This window comes from Cydia strobilella, chromosome 19, assembly GCF_947568885.1.
Source record: "Cydia strobilella chromosome 19, ilCydStro3.1, whole genome shotgun sequence".
NCBI lineage: Eukaryota > Metazoa > Arthropoda > Insecta > Lepidoptera > Tortricidae > Cydia > Cydia strobilella.
Window position 1 is genome coordinate 993,026 of NC_086059.1, and position 17,198 is coordinate 1,010,223.

General features: G+C 51.5%; 1 protein-coding gene across 1 annotated transcript; it reads right to left on the bottom strand.

Annotated features, from left to right (window-relative positions):
* Positions 1 to 309: 309 nt before the first annotated feature.
* On the bottom strand, positions 310 to 16,940 carry LOC134750067 (BRCA1-associated protein). The gene is made up of 12 exons (XM_063685155.1): positions 16,678 to 16,940; positions 15,210 to 15,314; positions 14,165 to 14,300; positions 13,469 to 13,633; positions 12,824 to 12,999; positions 6,800 to 6,982; positions 6,428 to 6,539; positions 5,704 to 5,795; positions 5,445 to 5,619; positions 3,475 to 3,624; positions 1,707 to 1,824; positions 310 to 1,018 (listed from the first exon to the last, which is right to left on the bottom strand). Exons 1-12 carry the CDS (start codon positions 16,754 to 16,756, stop codon positions 866 to 868), a joined length of 1,644 nt encoding a protein of 547 aa, XP_063541225.1. The 5' UTR covers positions 16,757 to 16,940; the 3' UTR covers positions 310 to 865.
* Positions 16,941 to 17,198: the final 258 nt, after the last annotated feature.

Below are 17,198 nucleotides of genomic sequence, written 5' to 3' on the forward strand. Positions count from 1 at the left end.
AGGCTGAGCGTGTCCTGCCGAGCCCTTACAGGAATTTAACAGAAAGCAACACCATATAGAGGGTTATAGTAATAAATTGTGTTACAACATACATTTCTAAAACAGTACACGAGTTCCTGCTACAGTCTGGGAAAAAAAATGTGGCAACACTGTAGTGTCGTCTCTTTCAAATCAATCTAAGAAAAACGGGACGACACTACAGTGTTGCCACTTTTTAATTTCTACTCTTTTGTGCCAGACGTGCAGGCTGTACAACACGTCATCAAGACACATTTCTAAGGTAGTTCCACAGGTAGTACGCAACGCAATAAAGACAATTTTATTATTTCTTTGATTCTTTTATTTATTTTCAATTGACCATGCTACAACTTCGAGACTATAGTTTTATATAACTTATTAACTAATTTAAGTCTGAAAGAGATTGCATATTTTCTCGATTTACAATTGCCAATAGTCAGTTGCTTTGTTATTTTGTTTTATTAGTCCATGTTTTTTCATTTATAACCTGATAATGCATATTTTATAGAAATATATGATGAAACATTCCAAAACACGGATTTATCAACACTATTGAATACATAAAATAAATTACAGCTGCACAATGAAACAGAATTCCAATAAATAGACTTTGACGCTTAAGAATAATTTGACTGACCACAATTACTACCATTTCATAATTAATATAATAAAGTATATACATAAAGTTTAGTACAATTTTAAAGTTGTAATCGTAAACCATCAACAATATATTCGACTCATTTATTTTATTTACATCTGAGTTAACGGTTGAAAAACGCCTCAGCAATAAAAAATAACCGTCATAATTAAAAAGATACTATCGCCGCGGATGCTAAGTATTTGGCCGCTATCGGCGCTTCCGTCTAGGCTTGGCCGCGGGCGCCACGCTGACGCTGGCTTCGGCGATCTCGTCCCGGCTGGCGGTCTCTGTGCGCTCTAGTTGGCCTCGGGCTTCGACGAAGAACATCACGTCGCGGAGCTGCTCTTTTAGTTCAGTCACCTGTCGGATATAATGAGGTTAAAAACTGGAACGTTTTTGATTAGTATTCGATAAATTCTTAAAACATGATAAAATTTTGCAACATAGATAAAAAAATAAGGTTGAGGCTGTGAGTTACGTGCTCTTAACTTCATTAACAATATTTTTTTAATTCTACACCTGGAACTCGAACACAGAAATAAGATTGTTGCGCCATCTGTTCCAAGTTTAGCGCGGCGTGTTTGTCCCTAATTTCTACTGTTTATTGATTACCTTGAAATCTTATTAGATAGCCGGGTCCACACAGAGCGAACAGACGCGCGAGGAATATGCCTCGAATGCATAGACAAAGTATATACAAGTAGTTATAGACGCGCCACCGAGCGACCGGGGTTAAGAGAAAGAATATTCATATAAAATTTGGGCAGCATAGGATTTTTTCTCTTTCACTCTTATAAATTTCGGTATTTCGCCATCGCCTCCTACCTATGATGCCACTCGGTCGGTGATAAGGACAAAGCAAGCATGGCACTATTTTTTCTTTCCTCTTATAAGACTATCTTTCTCCATCAAAGAGTGTCAGGTCCTTGTTTTTCCTACTTTATTTGACTGCCAATTTTCTTGTATGGTTACAAAGTACGAGTACACGTTGATTACTATGAATGAATGAATGAATGATAGGTTGGAATGATACGCTGTCGTTATTTACCTGTGTTTTGAACTCTTCCTCCCTAGCTTGCGCTCTAGATTGCCACTCAGCCTGGTTGGCGGCCATAGCTGCTGCCAAACCTCGCTCTTCGGCCAGAGAGCTCTGTAGTGACGTTACTCTGCAACAAAACGGTCAAAATTCATTCATTCAAAAAGGGTCATTTTTGTTTTATTTTTCCATTTTTGCTTTATTTTTGTTAAAATGAAAGAGTATTTTTGTAACATTGATTTGACAACTTAGAATTTATATTTCCAGTTTAATTTAGTATTTATATTGATATAAGTCATATGGTTTCCATACTCTTTTTTTAGGAAACTGTAAGTCTATAAGTTTATTACCCTTTATTGTAACAACTTATTAATATAAGAGACTGTTTGTATCTAAAGAAAAAAAAAAGAGCATATTAAGCGATCGTAACCTTAGAGCCACCACACACTAGCGTCACTAGCGTAGCGTAAGGAAAATGGCGTTGCTGCGTCGAGCACATAGACTTACCATTACATATAGATCTATACGCGTGCGCCCGTGAGGGACAAAACATACGCAATGCGACAATATGATTGGTCGAAAACATTTGTAGCCCGCCATAAACCATACTAAATTTACGGTGAGGAATAAAAAAATGTGAGACTGTGACAAGGATAAACAATAACAGCGCTTTCTCTGTTACTCCTACTGAAAGATACATAAGACTATCCCGTTCGGTCATTTCCCCCCACCCCTCATGACTGATTTAGTTATACTAGATTCATGGTAGAGCAGCAGCCATAGAGTTGACTAGACGCCGACGCTGAGACGCTAGTGTGGAGTGCCCCTTACCTTAACCACCTTCACCTTATGAGTCACTTTGAAGCGTTAGTATCCTAGTAGTTTCAAACAAAAGGTCGCGGGTTCGAACCTCGACATGTATCAATGCACGAGTTTCTTAAAATGTATGTAAAGTCAGAACAAGCTATCTCTGCAGCTATTTTGATAGCACGGACTGTGCAAGTGTTATTATAAACGTCCAACTTTTATGAAATTATTACGTTCAAAATAACATTTGCATAGTCTGTGCTAACAAAATCGCTGCAGAGTTAGCTTGGTCTGACTCTACCCACGAAAGATCGTTTTTCTTAAAAAACCAGTGCATGTGCCAACTAACAACTAATGTGGGATTAGGATGCCAAGCGGACCCCATGTTCCCAAAGTGTGGCATCACATTTGTGGCGCCAGTGCGGCGTCGAGCGTGCACGCTCCTGAACGCTCTGAGCGTGTTTCGTGGTCCTCAGGCACTCACTCACTCACTCACTCAGGCACTCACTCTTGGCAGTGACCTGCTGCAGTTTCCTTTCTAGCGCCTTCTTATCCTTGTCTAAGGTGGCTAGCTGCTTGCGCACCGCACCCGCATCCGCCGTGGCGAGAGCTCGCAACGCTGCGGTTTCAGAAAAATGTGCAGCTTCTTACCTAAACATGGGATTCTATCTTAATACTCTCCAATGCCTTGTTATCCTTGTCTAAGGTGGCTAGCTGCTTGCGCAGCGTGGCGCGAGCTCGCAACGCTGCAGTTTCGAAAGAATGTGCTGCTTCTGACCCAGGGATTCCGAAACTGTGCCCTGGTGCGCCGTAGACAGTAAAGAGGGTTGTCTAAATCCTCACCATGTTACCAATCTATTTCGAATAGTCTAACTAGGTTAGGGCGTTTTTAAACTTGCAAGTGACCCGCGGACTGAAAAAAATTGCAAACCCCTGTTCTAACCTGAACATGGAATTCTATCTTAATACCCACTTGGCGGTGACCTGTTGCAGTTTCCTCTCCAACGCCTTGTTGTCCTTGTCTAACGAGGCGAGCTGCTTGCGCAGCGCGGTGGCGTCCGCTTCGGCCGCCGCGGCGCGAGCTCGCAACGCCGCCGTTTCAGAACAATGTGCTGCTTCTAACCTGGAAGAACACTCATTTTTGAAAATGTGTAAACTTGATGCCGCTGCATTTTTTTTTTTTTTTTTTTTATTTAGGAAACAAACAGTCACATACAGATAAGTTTAAACTTGCAGGTATACAATAAGACCTATAGTTCCATTAATTATAACATACTGATATTGATAACAAGTAGAAACAGGGCTTGTTCGGCAGGGTTTGTGATGCATTGTGGAAAATCTAAAACCAGACAACAATAATGACTAAATTGAAAAGCTAAACGTAAATTTATGGCGAGGGTAGTTGAAACATTTTTATACAACATAGTAATTTACTTTATCTGTGATGCACTGAGCAACGGCACCGAGCTGTTGTGCCGAATTAGAATTAAATTTTAGAGTATACCTTATTATGTAGGAATAAGGCTTATAATAAGTATCTCATTCAGAAAGGCCTCTCTCCACCTGTTGAGGATTGTAGAAGGACCAGGCAGAATAAAAAAATTGTTTAAAAATAGAAATGTACTGTATTCTGCCACACAAGTACATATATAAAAATTGAAAAATCGGTTGCTTGTTTCAAGTTCAAAATTGCAATGTCACAACGTTAGCTAGAGAGAATATCATCGACTGAGGTCGCCCCCGTCTCGCCGCAGTCTCCGGTGAAGCCTTAATTGCGTTTCGTTCCAACACTACCCGCCCCGAATACAATTATCAGATTTTTTATTTTTATTTTTTTTATTTAGGCAACAAACAGTCATATTATTATACGAAAATAATGTAATAATAAGCAATAAAAAGACCTAACCAAAGTACAGAGATTAGGGTGCCTCATGATGACAGGGGCTATGAGAACGACCCCGACACATGCAATGGAGGTAATGCTAGGTTTGAAGCCACTCTGGATTGAGGTGGAGAAAAGAGCCACTGAGCAGTGGTATAGAATGAAAGCATGCAAGGAATGGAGGGGAAGCTGCGTGGACAAGAGACACGCGCTGATACAAAGAGAGGCATTATCAAAATTTGAGATGATGATGGCCAATAACGACCTTATAAAGAGGCAGGAGATATTTAATAAGAAATATAGAGTGATATAAGAAATATATATAGACCTCGAATGCCCTACCTTAATAAAATAATTTCTATTCCTAATTCCTATTGTATTCCTATTGTAGCTAGTGTAAGAGCAGTAAGCGGAAAACAAAGTTATCATTAATTAACAAAGTTATCAGTAACTTGAGTGCATCTATATTGATTGACAGAATCTGTTTGATTAGCAACGCGATGTTTTCCAAATGCCGACACATCTTACTCCTGTATCCGTCCCTGGCTGTCCAGTTGTTGTGTGAGTATGTGTGTGAACTCCAGCTGTGCGGAGTCCAACTTGTCTCCGCCGCAGGCCTCGCCGGTGTCGGACGCGACGAGTTTGCCGTAGGCCTTGTTTTGGTTATTATTAGACCTTGTTATATAACCATTGGTGTATTGTGGTACTCACGTCTGTATCCGTCCCTCGTAATACTTCCGTTGGAGTCAAACTCGTCTCCGCCGCAGGCCTCGCCGGTGTCGGACGCGACGAGTTTGCCGTAGGCCTTGTTTTGGCTATTTTTAGACCTTGTTAAATAGCCATTGGTGTGTTGTGGTACTCACTCCTGTATCCGTCCCTCGTAATACTGCCGCTGGCTGTCCAGTTGTTGTGTGAGTATGTGTGTGAACTCCAGCTGTGCGGAGTCCAACTTGTCTCCGCCGTAGGCCTCGCCGGTGTCGGACGCGACGAGTTTGCCGTAGGCCTTGTTTTGGCTATTTTTAGACCTTGTTAAATAGCCATTGGTGTGTTGTGGTACTCACTCCTGTATCCGTCCCTCGTAATACTGCCGCTGGCTGTCCAGTTGTTGTGTGAGTATGTGTGTGAACTCCAGCTGTGCGGAGTCGAACTTGTCTCCGCCGCAGGCCTCGCCGGTGTCGGACGCGACGAGTTTGCCGTCGGCCTTGTTTTGAACTAGGCGGTGGACGAAGTTATCGCCTGCATAGAAAGTTACAAATTTTTACATCGTCTAACGGTTTACATATGTATAAGAAAATAAGCAAAACATTTGAAGATTTTTACCAGCATAGTCCCACACCCTGTTGGATCCCAGTTGCAGGGCATACGTGTGGTTCGACGTCAAGAAGTGTTTAGCTGCGTGGCCTTTTTCGTACCTAGGAAATTAAAATTGTCATTAAAAGCGAAAACCTATATTTTATGTATGTTAAAATAAAAATTCAAACGCGGTTTTGAGCAAAGGCCCAAATATCTACCAAGGCCACGTGCGAGTCGGACTCGCGCACGAAGGGTTCCGTACCATTACGTAAAAAACGACAAAAAAAATAACGTTTGTTGTATTTTAATATTTATATATTAATTTTAATTTGTTTTTATTATTTGTTGTTTTAGCGGCAACAGAAATACATCATCTGAAAATTTCAACTGTCTAGCTGTCACGGTTCACGAGATACAGCCTGGTGACAGACGGACAGAGGAGTCTTAGTAATAGGGTCCCATTTTTAGATTAGATTAGATTAGATATATTTATTTCATAACATATGATACGGAACCCTTAAAACCAAATGGTCCTCGCGCCGTGTGAACGCTCGTCTCGTATACGATGAAACCGTATATTACGAAAATATATCGAATCGAAAAAGTCACCGTGTGAACCTAGTCTTACAGGTAACTTTATATCCACGCGATATTCGTGTATTCGGGACTCAAGGGGTTAAGGTACAGTAGACTGTAAGCGAAATTACAATTTTGAAATTAATAGACAATTTTTTTTCTATTTTTTTTGTACCTTCCACAGCCAACGTTTCCACAGATAAGACAGATCCAGAGTGAGCCGCCCTCTCCGTCCGGTTGCCCTTCGAAAATACCGCTGTGCTCGCGGCCCTCCTCTAGGCCCTCTTCTGCAAATCATATCACTATATCATACACATACCAATGGCTTAAGGCTTTAAGTCCGCTATTCGCACTTATTTTGTTGTGCAATAGTTTAAAAAAATAAATACTTACCATTAAAAAGGCCGATCAGCAGTGAATTATGAAATATACATACAATTACAATACAATTTAGCGAACATTTTAACGGTGACAAATGGTTTGGTGCAACCGATCCTAAGGCTGTGGACTGGACGCCAGCGGATAGCGGGCGGTCCAATGAACTCACCTAAAGCAGAAGAATCCTGTTCCTCCTCGCACATGGCACAAGTGGCGTGACCTCGGGGTTCAGGGGTCTGCGCGCAGCGGCAGACAGGGCAGGAAGCATCTCGCCATCTCACTAGACAGTCCGCGTGGAAGGCGTGCGCGCACTGCACGCTCAGCACGCCGGCTACGCTTTCGTCCATACGCTCTGTAAAAACAGAACGTTAGAATATTTCACGTATCACTACCAATTAATAACTACTTATGCAACAAGTGCGAAAAGTGTATGATTTCCGACGAGTGGAATTTTATTCACGAGCGAGCAAAGCGAGAGTGTGTATAAAGGAATACGAGTCGGAAATCATCTTTACGCACGTGTATCATACAATGTTTTACTATGCATTGTGCGAGTAAATAAAAAAACATATCATGGCAAATAAGTTTAATTATTGAAAGGAGTGTTTTAAATCGACACGAGTTGTAAATTACCTATTCGCACGTGTATCGTACAACGTTTTACAGTACATATGGCTCTTTAAACTTTCGACATATGCACGAAAAGTGCTCTTTTCCGCACTAGTGCGAGAGTGTAGCACCATATGTACTGTAAAAAAAAAATTGAGAACAAAAAATACTAGTGCGGAAAAGTAGTACATTCCGCATGATATGGCGCCGTAGGAAACGCACTTTTCGAGCAAATGCATTGTAAAAGAAATTGAAGGGTTTGGATGTAAGCGCTCGTGAAGTCGTGATAATAGATGGTGGTGGGAGGGTACGGCACGTCGAAATACGCGCTGGCGACGCGCGCCACCCAGGCTGCGCGGCACAGGTCACAGGACTCTGTAGGGGACGTCGTGTGGGATACTAACCGAGGCACACGGGGCAGGTCGGCAGCTCCGTGTGCGCGGGGGGCGGCGCCCCGCTGCGCGCGCTGGCGACGCGCGCCACCCAGGCCGCGCGGCACAGCACTGCCGGCTCCAGGCTGCTGTAGGGGACGCCGTGTGGGATACTAACCGAGGCACACGGGGCAGGTCGGCAGCTCCGTGTGCGCGGGGGGCGGCGCCCCGCTGCGCGCGCTGGCGACGCGCGCCACCCAGGCCGCGCGGCACAGCACTGCCGGCTCCAGGCTGCTGTAGGGGACGCCGTGTGGGATACTAACCGAGGCACACGGGGCAGGTCGGCAGCTCCGTGTGCGCGGGGGGCGGCGCCCCGCTGCGCGCGCTGGCGACGCGCGCCACCCAGGCCGCGCGGCACAGCACTGCCGGCTCCAGGCTGCTGTAGGGGACGCCGTGTGGGATACTAACCGAGGCACACGGGGCAGGTCGGCAGCTCCGTGTGCGCGGGGGGCGGCGCCCCGCTGCGCGCGCTGGCGACGCGCGCCACCCAGGCCGCGCGGCACAGCACTGCCGGCTCCAGGCTGCTGTAGGGGACGCCGTGTGGGATACTAACCGAGGCACACGGGGCAGGTCGGCAGCTCCGTGTGCGCGGGGGGCGGCGCCCCGCTGCGCGCGCTGGCGACGCGCGCCACCCAGGCCGCGCGGCACAGCACTGCCGGCTCCAGGCTGCTGTAGGGGACGCCGTGTGGGATACTAACCGAGGCACACGGGGCAGGTCGGCAGCTCCGTGTGCGCGGGGGGCGGCGCCCCGCTGCGCGCGCTGGCGACGCGCGCCACCCAGGCTGCGCGGCACAGGTTACAGGACTCTGTAGGGGACGCCGTGTGGGATACTAACCGAGGCACACGGGGCAGGTCGGCAGCTCCGTGTGCGCGGGGGGCGGCGCCCCGCTGCGCGCGCTGGCGACGCGCGCCACCCAGGCCGCGCGGCACAGCACTGCCGGCTCCAGGCTGCTGTAGGGGACGCCGTGTGGGATACTAACCGAGGCACACGGGGCAGGTCGGCAGCTCCGTGTGCGCGGGGGGCGGCGCCCCGCTGCGCGCGCTGGCGACGCGCGCCACCCAGGCCGCGCGGCACAGCACTGCCGGCTCCAGGCTGCTGTAGGGGACGCCGTGTGGGATACTAACCGAGGCACACGGGGCAGGTCGGCAGCTCCATGTGCGCGGGGGGCGGCGCCCCGCTGCGCGCGCTGGCGACGCGCGCCACCCAGGCTGCGCGGCACAGGTTACAGGACTCTGTAGGGGACGCCGTGTGGGATACTAACCGAGGCACACGGGGCAGGTCGGCAGCTCCGTGTGCGCGGGGGGCGGCGCCCCGCTGCGCGCGCTGGCGACGCGCGCCACCCAGGCCGCGCGGCACAGCGCTGCCGGCTCCAGGCTGCTGTAGGGGACGCCGTGTGGGATACTAACCGAGGCACACGGGGCAGGTCGGCAGCTCCGTGTGCGCGGGGGGCGGCGCCCCGCTGCGCGCGCTGGCGACGCGCGCCACCCAGGCCGCGCGGCACAGCACTGCCGGCTCCAGGCTGCTGTAGGGGACGCCGTGTGGGATACTAACCGAGGCACACGGGGCAGGTCGGCAGCTCCGTGTGCGCGGGGGGCGGCGCCCCGCTGCGCGCGCTGGCGACGCGCGCCACCCAGGCCGCGCGGCACAGCACTGCCGGCTCCAGGCTGCTGTAGGGGACGCCGTGTGGGATACTAACCGAGGCACACGGGGCAGGTCGGCAGCTCCGTGTGCGCGGGGGGCGGCGCCCCGCTGCGCGCGCTGGCGACGCGCGCCACCCAGGCCGCGCGGCACAGCACTGCCGGCTCCAGGCTGCTGTAGGGGACGCCGTGTGGGATACTAACCGAGGCACACGGGGCAGGTCGGCAGCTCCGTGTGCGCGGGGGGCGGCGCCCCGCTGCGCGCGCTGGCGACGCGCGCCACCCAGGCCGCGCGGCACAGCACTGCCGGCTCCAGGCTGCTGTAGGGGACGCCGTGTGGGATACTAACCGAGGCACACGGGGCAGGTCGGCAGCTCCGTGTGCGCGGGGGGCGGCGCCCCGCTGCGCGCGCTGGCGACGCGCGCCACCCAGGCCGCGCGGCACAGCACTGCCGGCTCCAGGCTGCTGTAGGGGACGCCGTGTGGGATACTAACCGAGGCACACGGGGCAGGTCGGCAGCTCCGTGTGCGCGGGGGGCGGCGCCCCGCTGCGCGCGCTGGCGACGCGCGCCACCCAGGCTGCGCGGCACAGGTTACAGGACTCTGTAGGGGACGCCGTGTGGGATACTAACCGAGGCACACGGGGCAGGTCGGCAGCTCCGTGTGCGCGGGGGGCGGCGCCCCGCTGCGCGCGCTGGCGACGCGCGCCACCCAGGCCGCGCGGCACAGCACTGCCGGCTCCAGGCTGCTGTAGGGGACGCCGTGTGGGATACTAACCGAGGCACACGGGGCAGGTCGGCAGCTCCGTGTGCGCGGGGGGCGGCGCCCCGCTGCGCGCGCTGGCGACGCGCGCCACCCAGGCCGCGCGGCACAGCACTGCCGGCTCCAGGCTGCTGTAGGGGACGCCGTGTGGGATACTAACCGAGGCACACGGGGCAGGTCGGCAGCTCCATGTGCGCGGGGGGCGGCGCCCCGCTGCGCGCGCTGGCGACGCGCGCCACCCAGGCTGCGCGGCACAGGTTACAGGACTCTGTAGGGGACGCCGTGTGGGATACTAACCGAGGCACACGGGGCAGGTCGGCAGCTCCGTGTGCGCGGGGGGCGGCGCCCCGCTGCGCGCGCTGGCGACGCGCGCCACCCAGGCCGCGCGGCACAGCGCTGCCGGCTCCAGGCTGCTGTAGGGGACGCCGTGTGGGATACTAACCGAGGCACACGGGGCAGGTCGGCAGCTCCGTGTGCGCGGGGGGCGGCGCCCCGCTGCGCGCGCTGGCGACGCGCGCCACCCAGGCCGCGCGGCACAGCACTGCCGGCTCCAGGCTGCTGTAGGGGACGCCGTGTGGGATACTAACCGAGGCACACGGGGCAGGTCGGCAGCTCCGTGTGCGCGGGGGGCGGCGCCCCGCTGCGCGCGCTGGCGACGCGCGCCACCCAGGCCGCGCGGCACAGCACTGCCGGCTCCAGGCTGCTGTAGGGGACGCCGTGTGGGATACTAACCGAGGCACACGGGGCAGGTCGGCAGCTCCATGTGCGCGGGGGGCGGCGCCCCGCTGCGCGCGCTGGCGACGCGCGCCACCCAGGCTGCGCGGCACAGGTTACAGGACTCTGTAGGGGACGCCGTGTGGGATACTAACCGAGGCACACGGGGCAGGTCGGCAGCTCCGTGTGCGCGGGGGGCGGCGCCCCGCTGCGCGCGCTGGCGACGCGCGCCACCCAGGCCGCGCGGCACAGCGCTGCCGGCTCCAGGCTGCTGTAGGGGACGCCGTGTGGGATACTAACCGAGGCACACGGGGCAGGTCGGCAGCTCCGTGTGCGCGGGGGGCGGCGCCCCGCTGCGCGCGCTGGCGACGCGCGCCACCCAGGCCGCGCGGCACAGCACTGCCGGCTCCAGGCTGCTGTAGGGGACGCCGTGTGGGATACTAACCGAGGCACACGGGGCAGGTCGGCAGCTCCGTGTGCGCGGGGGGCGGCGCCCCGCTGCGCGCGCTGGCGACGCGCGCCACCCAGGCCGCGCGGCACAGCACTGCCGGCTCCAGGCTGCTGTAGGGGACGCCGTGTGGGATACTAACCGAGGCACACGGGGCAGGTCGGCAGCTCCGTGTGCGCGGGGGGCGGCGCCCCGCTGCGCGCGCTGGCGACGCGCGCCACCCAGGCCGCGCGGCACAGCACTGCCGGCTCCAGGCTGCTGTAGGGGACGCCGTGTGGGATACTAACCGAGGCACACGGGGCAGGTCGGCAGCTCCGTGTGCGCGGGGGGCGGCGCCCCGCTGCGCGCGCTGGCGACGCGCGCCACCCAGGCCGCGCGGCACAGCACTGCCGGCTCCAGGCTGCTGTAGGGGACGCCGTGTGGGATACTAACCGAGGCACACGGGGCAGGTCGGCAGCTCCGTGTGCGCGGGGGGCGGCGCCCCGCTGCGCGCGCTGGCGACGCGCGCCACCCAGGCCGCGCGGCACAGCACTGCCGGCTCCAGGCTGCTGTAGGGGACGCCGTGTGGGATACTAACCGAGGCACACGGGGCAGGTCGGCAGCTCCGTGTGCGCGGGGGGCGGCGCCCCGCTGCGCGCGCTGGCGACGCGCGCCACCCAGGCCGCGCGGCACAGCACTGCCGGCTCCAGGCTGCTGTAGGGGACGCCGTGTGGGATACTAACCGAGGCACACGGGGCAGGTCGGCAGCTCCGTGTGCGCGGGGGGCGGCGCCCCGCTGCGCGCGCTGGCGACGCGCGCCACCCAGGCCGCGCGGCACAGCACTGCCGGCTCCAGGCTGCTGTAGGGGACGCCGTGTGGGATACTAACCGAGGCACACGGGGCAGGTCGGCAGCTCCGTGTGCGCGGGGGGCGGCGCCCCGCTGCGCGCGCTGGCGACGCGCGCCACCCAGGCCGCGCGGCACAGCACTGCCGGCTCCAGGCTGCTGTAGGGGACGTCGTGTGGGATACTAACCGAGGCACACGGGGCAGGTCGGCAGCTCCGTGTGCGCGGGGGGCGGCGCCCCGCTGCGCGCGCTGGCGACGCGCGCCACCCAGGCCGCGCGGCACAGCACTGCCGGCTCCAGGCTGCTGTAGGGGACGTCGTGTGGGATACTAACCGAGGCACACGGGGCAGGTCGGCAGCTCCGTGTGCGCGGGGGGCGGCGCCCCGCTGCGCGCGCTGGCGACGCGCGCCACCCAGGCCGCGCGGCACAGCACTGCCGGCTCCAGGCTGCTGTAGGGGACGTCGTGTGGGATACTAACCGAGGCACACGGGGCAGGTCGGCAGCTCCGTGTGCGCGGGGGGCGGCGCCCCGCTGCGCGCGCTGGCGACGCGCGCCACCCAGGCCGCGCGGCACAGCACTGCCGGCTCCAGGCTGCTGTAGGGGACGTCGTGTGGGATACTAACCGAGGCACACGGGGCAGGTCGGCAGCTCCGTGTGCGCGGGGGGCGGCGCCCCGCTGCGCGCGCTGGCGACGCGCGCCACCCAGGCCGCGCGGCACAGCACTGCCGGCTCCAGGCTGCTGTAGGGGACGTCGTGTGGGATACTAACCGAGGCACACGGGGCAGGTCGGCAGCTCCGTGTGCGCGGGGGGCGGCGCCCCGCTGCGCGCGCTGGCGACGCGCGCCACCCAGGCCGCGCGGCACAGCACTGCCGGCTCCAGGCTGCTGTAGGGGACGCCGTCAAATGCGCTGTGGAATTCGCGGGCCGCTTCGTTGCTGCGGAACCTGAGGGAACAAAATGTGTCTTTTATACCTAAGTTTATAATCCCTCAGTCAATACGTCATTTCTGGGTCACTGGAATGAGAGCTTTTAACAAATGTCGAAGAATATAGTAGGAAACCAGATTTCGTTCGTCGGTAAATTAAAGACAGGCTTCGTACACGTAGTTGATTTGTTCCTCGAGTACCATAACCATCATTAGACCGACCAATTGTACCTTAATACACAAAGATAAGTCGCACCATCATACAGAACGGCCACGCACCGCCCCGCCCCGACTCGAATGACCTCGCCCCGCGACAGCAGATTGACGGCCGTTTGCCGGCCGCTCGGTACTATTTTTAAGCAACTAACACAATGACGCATGCCGCGTGTACAGACGTACCGTTCACACATAGAAACGCAAGTGATTTTTGATGCATAGCGTGTCCGCCCTGTGCCGATGGTCAATGAAGTATGTTGCTCTGTACTCACGTGAGTAGAGCCATGTAGTGGTCGGGCGAGCCGTCGCGCAGCACGCGCACGTGCGCGATGTCCTGCTGGCACGCCGCCGCGAACGCCAGCAGGTCGCTGGCGCCGAGCGACCCCGGCACGGAGAGGAGGCAGAGCATCTTGGCCTCTGGTGCTTCCTTCAGCTCGCTACAAATGAAACATAATGTCTACAGGGACAAACTTCACACCTTTGCGCAGCAATGAATTAAATTAACATTGCAATATTAAGCATGATTAGAGGACAAATCAACCCAACACCAAAGAGAAGATGTTAAATAAGTCAAATTGTATGTATTATGAATAAACTTCTATAAATTTAAATTATGGTGTTTTATACCTTTTCTTAGCAAAATTAAAATCGCGAGTTCAAGCCTCACTTTCGTCCTGATAAAGCAAAAAAATCTACAAAAAGAGGGTAATTTTTTTTAAATGTGTTTTGCAAGATATGTTGTTGAGAAAGGGTTAAATTTGAAACTTAAGGAACCCACTGACTATCAGTCCGCCGGACGATATCGGTCTGTCAGTTAGAACAAAAATTTGACAATTACGAACACGTAAAATAGTAGTGACTACGTTAAAAAAACACAAATCAAAATATTTAATAAAATAATTGTATTTGTTCTCAAACTTGTTCAATTACGAACAACTTCATTCCTTAGTTACCATTACCATACTCACTTTTCCTTGTACAAATGCAGCACCCCCTTAGTGACCTCAACCAGAGGGTTGCCACAGAAGAAGCTGATGGTGTCATCATCGTCAGGGATGATGCTGTCTTTGGGAGGTGACCGCCGGGAGCTGGTTGGTAGTATACCTTAAGAAAATGTTCATATTACAATACAAATCCGGAATTTTAGAAATCTTGCTTGAGGTAATGATATTTTCTTTAATTTCAGATCTTAGAAAAAAGTTGTGACCAGAACAAACAGCATAGTTTTGCAAAGGAACAAATGGATGTGGAATGTGGATGAAAACAAAATGAGCACATATGCAGTATGCAAGTGATTTAATCATAATCATTTATCTAACTTCAGACAACAATGGTCCACAATGATACAAATTAAACATTACAAATTATAAAAGGGGGCATCACTGAAACATTCACAAAATGAATGCACCTTTAGTTTAGTTTTTTTTTTTTTTTTTTTTTTTATTATTTATTAAGAATTTAGTTTTAACAAAGCCACGGAATAAATAAGTATAGAAGATTCACTCTTTAACAAAGCGCGTCTATTACGACAGATATGACCGCTAGGTGGCGCAAGCAGGCGTCCGTTCCGTAGCAATGCGCGGCAACTACTATGGCTAGACACCAAAATTGGTGTGGGCCGCATGTACCTGCAGCGACGAGACGAAATCGCGGAGTGAGCCACGTCTGACAAAGCTCTAAAATGATCTAATGAGAATTCAACTGTAAATGGTATACAAGTATCTTTATGTTGAGTACTGAGCTGAATTGTGATTGATAGTCCGTGCGAAAATGTATTGGTTCCCGTATATTCCACAACTCTTCTTGAAGGTTGTCTGGAAGATATCGCTTCTTAGCAATAAGACCGCCTGTTGTAACCTAGTCTTAAGCTTGTATCTCTCTTTGTGTATTTTTTTTACTTATGGTGCACAATAAAGAATATTTACTTACTTACTTCTTATTCCGCACAGACGAATTGAATGTAATTATGATTTTTGTTATGAAATTCATAAAAAGAAAACTATAGAAGATTACCAATATCTGGATTGGGACCGAGCAAGACACTGGCATATGTCTCAACTGTGATGGTTTTGGATTCCCGCGCACCACGGTCCTTCTTCTTCTGCTCTTTGGCAGCCTCTGTAGGGTAGAAGAAAAGATTTTATTTCATCTCTCCTATTCAGAAAATTCACCTTTTTTTATGATATAGGAGGCAAACGAGTAGACGGATCACCTGATGGTAAGCGATTACCACCGCCCATGAACACCCACAACACCAGAGGGATTGTAAGTGCGTTGCCGGCATTTAAGATGGGAGTACACTCTTTTCTTAAAGGTCGACAGTTCATTCCACAGTTTAGCTGTGCGAGGCAGGAAGTTCATACCTTCATAGGCTGATACAATAAATAAATAAATAAATAAATAAATAAAGCCTTTATTACTGACTTATTTTTAACAATAAAAAAACATCTTTATATATATATTTCACTTATTCTAATTTGTGTTTCTGACATCCGGGACGTTTTCATTGTCAGTCTGCCCTTTGGCAAAGGCCTCCCCTAGAATTTGCCATAACTCCCTGTTCATGGCTTTCCTTCTCCATAATGGTCCAGCTATTCCTCTAATTTCGTCCTCCCATCTTTTCTTTTGTCTTCCTTTTCTCCTTTTCCCATCACGGGGGTACCAGACAGTGATATCTTTGGACCATTTGTCTTTCCGGCTACGAATCGTGTGCCCAATCCATTTCCATTTTAATTTCTTTACTGTATATGTGACATCAACTACTCCTGTTAATTTTCTGATATGTGTTAGTTTAACTTTGTCTTTCAGTTTGATGTTCAGCATACTTCTCTCCATTCTATTTTGGCACACTTTCAGAGCTTTCCTTTGTTTTTCCGTTAGGCTGATACAATACAATACCTTTAATCACTGAATATACTCCAGTTTTTTTTGGGTAACATAAGACAGACAGTCTAATAAATAAATAAATAAATAAAAAGTTGTTTATTAAAAGAAAGAATTTAAAATTACACAACAGGCTCAGTGGTCCCACACTAGGCTAGGCCTGTATCGTGGTGACCGCTCTACAGAATTAAGGGGTACAAATTTAGGGGTATCCTCTAAAAGTAAACTAAAGTAAAGTTCTTACAATTCTTACATTGAATGAAATGAAATGAGATACATGCAAAACTAATATTAGTATTTTGAATGATTCACGGTTAGTTTCACTAGACTTATCGGGAATATCGGGAGCTCACAAATAATACAAAAGGTAATCACGGTCTATATCCCGGTCAATATAAGTCTAGTAATACTAGTATGATTCTCTACCTGTACTTGAAATGAGACAGTAGTAGTATATGTGCATATTATGTTATTTAAAAAATTACTATAAGTAACTTATGAATTATGATTCATTTCTCTTAAGTTAATGGAGAACAAAGAAGTTGTTGATCTTTCAGTTACTCATGTTTAGACTTGTAATTTGTAATAATATGCTTACCGATTTCAGCAGGACAATCGCCCATGTCGGCAAGGTCCTCGTCTATTTCTATACTCAAAACGCACAAAGACACGGACATTTAAGGTTTAAATAATTTACAAAATAAAAACGAAACTTAAGCTGCATTAACTTTTGTTATGTTTATTAAATTCATGGCGATAGAATGCAGCCGGAATGGAGAAAGATTGAGATAAGTATTTAGATTCCTGCGAATAAAATGAAAACAATAACAAGTACACTGTACAACAATACTGGGAAAACATCAATCAATAGCGAGATGAGTTGTCATTGTCAAATTTGTCAATTTATCAGCTGGTTGCCACAGACTAAAACGCACGGTTTTATTGAATTTTCTCCTGCGGAATAAATCGATTTAATTACTTAAGTGCTTGATTTGGTAGCTCAAAGCAAGTTTAAAGTATTTTATTACAAAATAAGATTATTTTATTTTAATTTTCATTGATAACAATCACTGAAAACTACTCTTTTATTGATTTACACAGTTCGATAACGTAAAACGG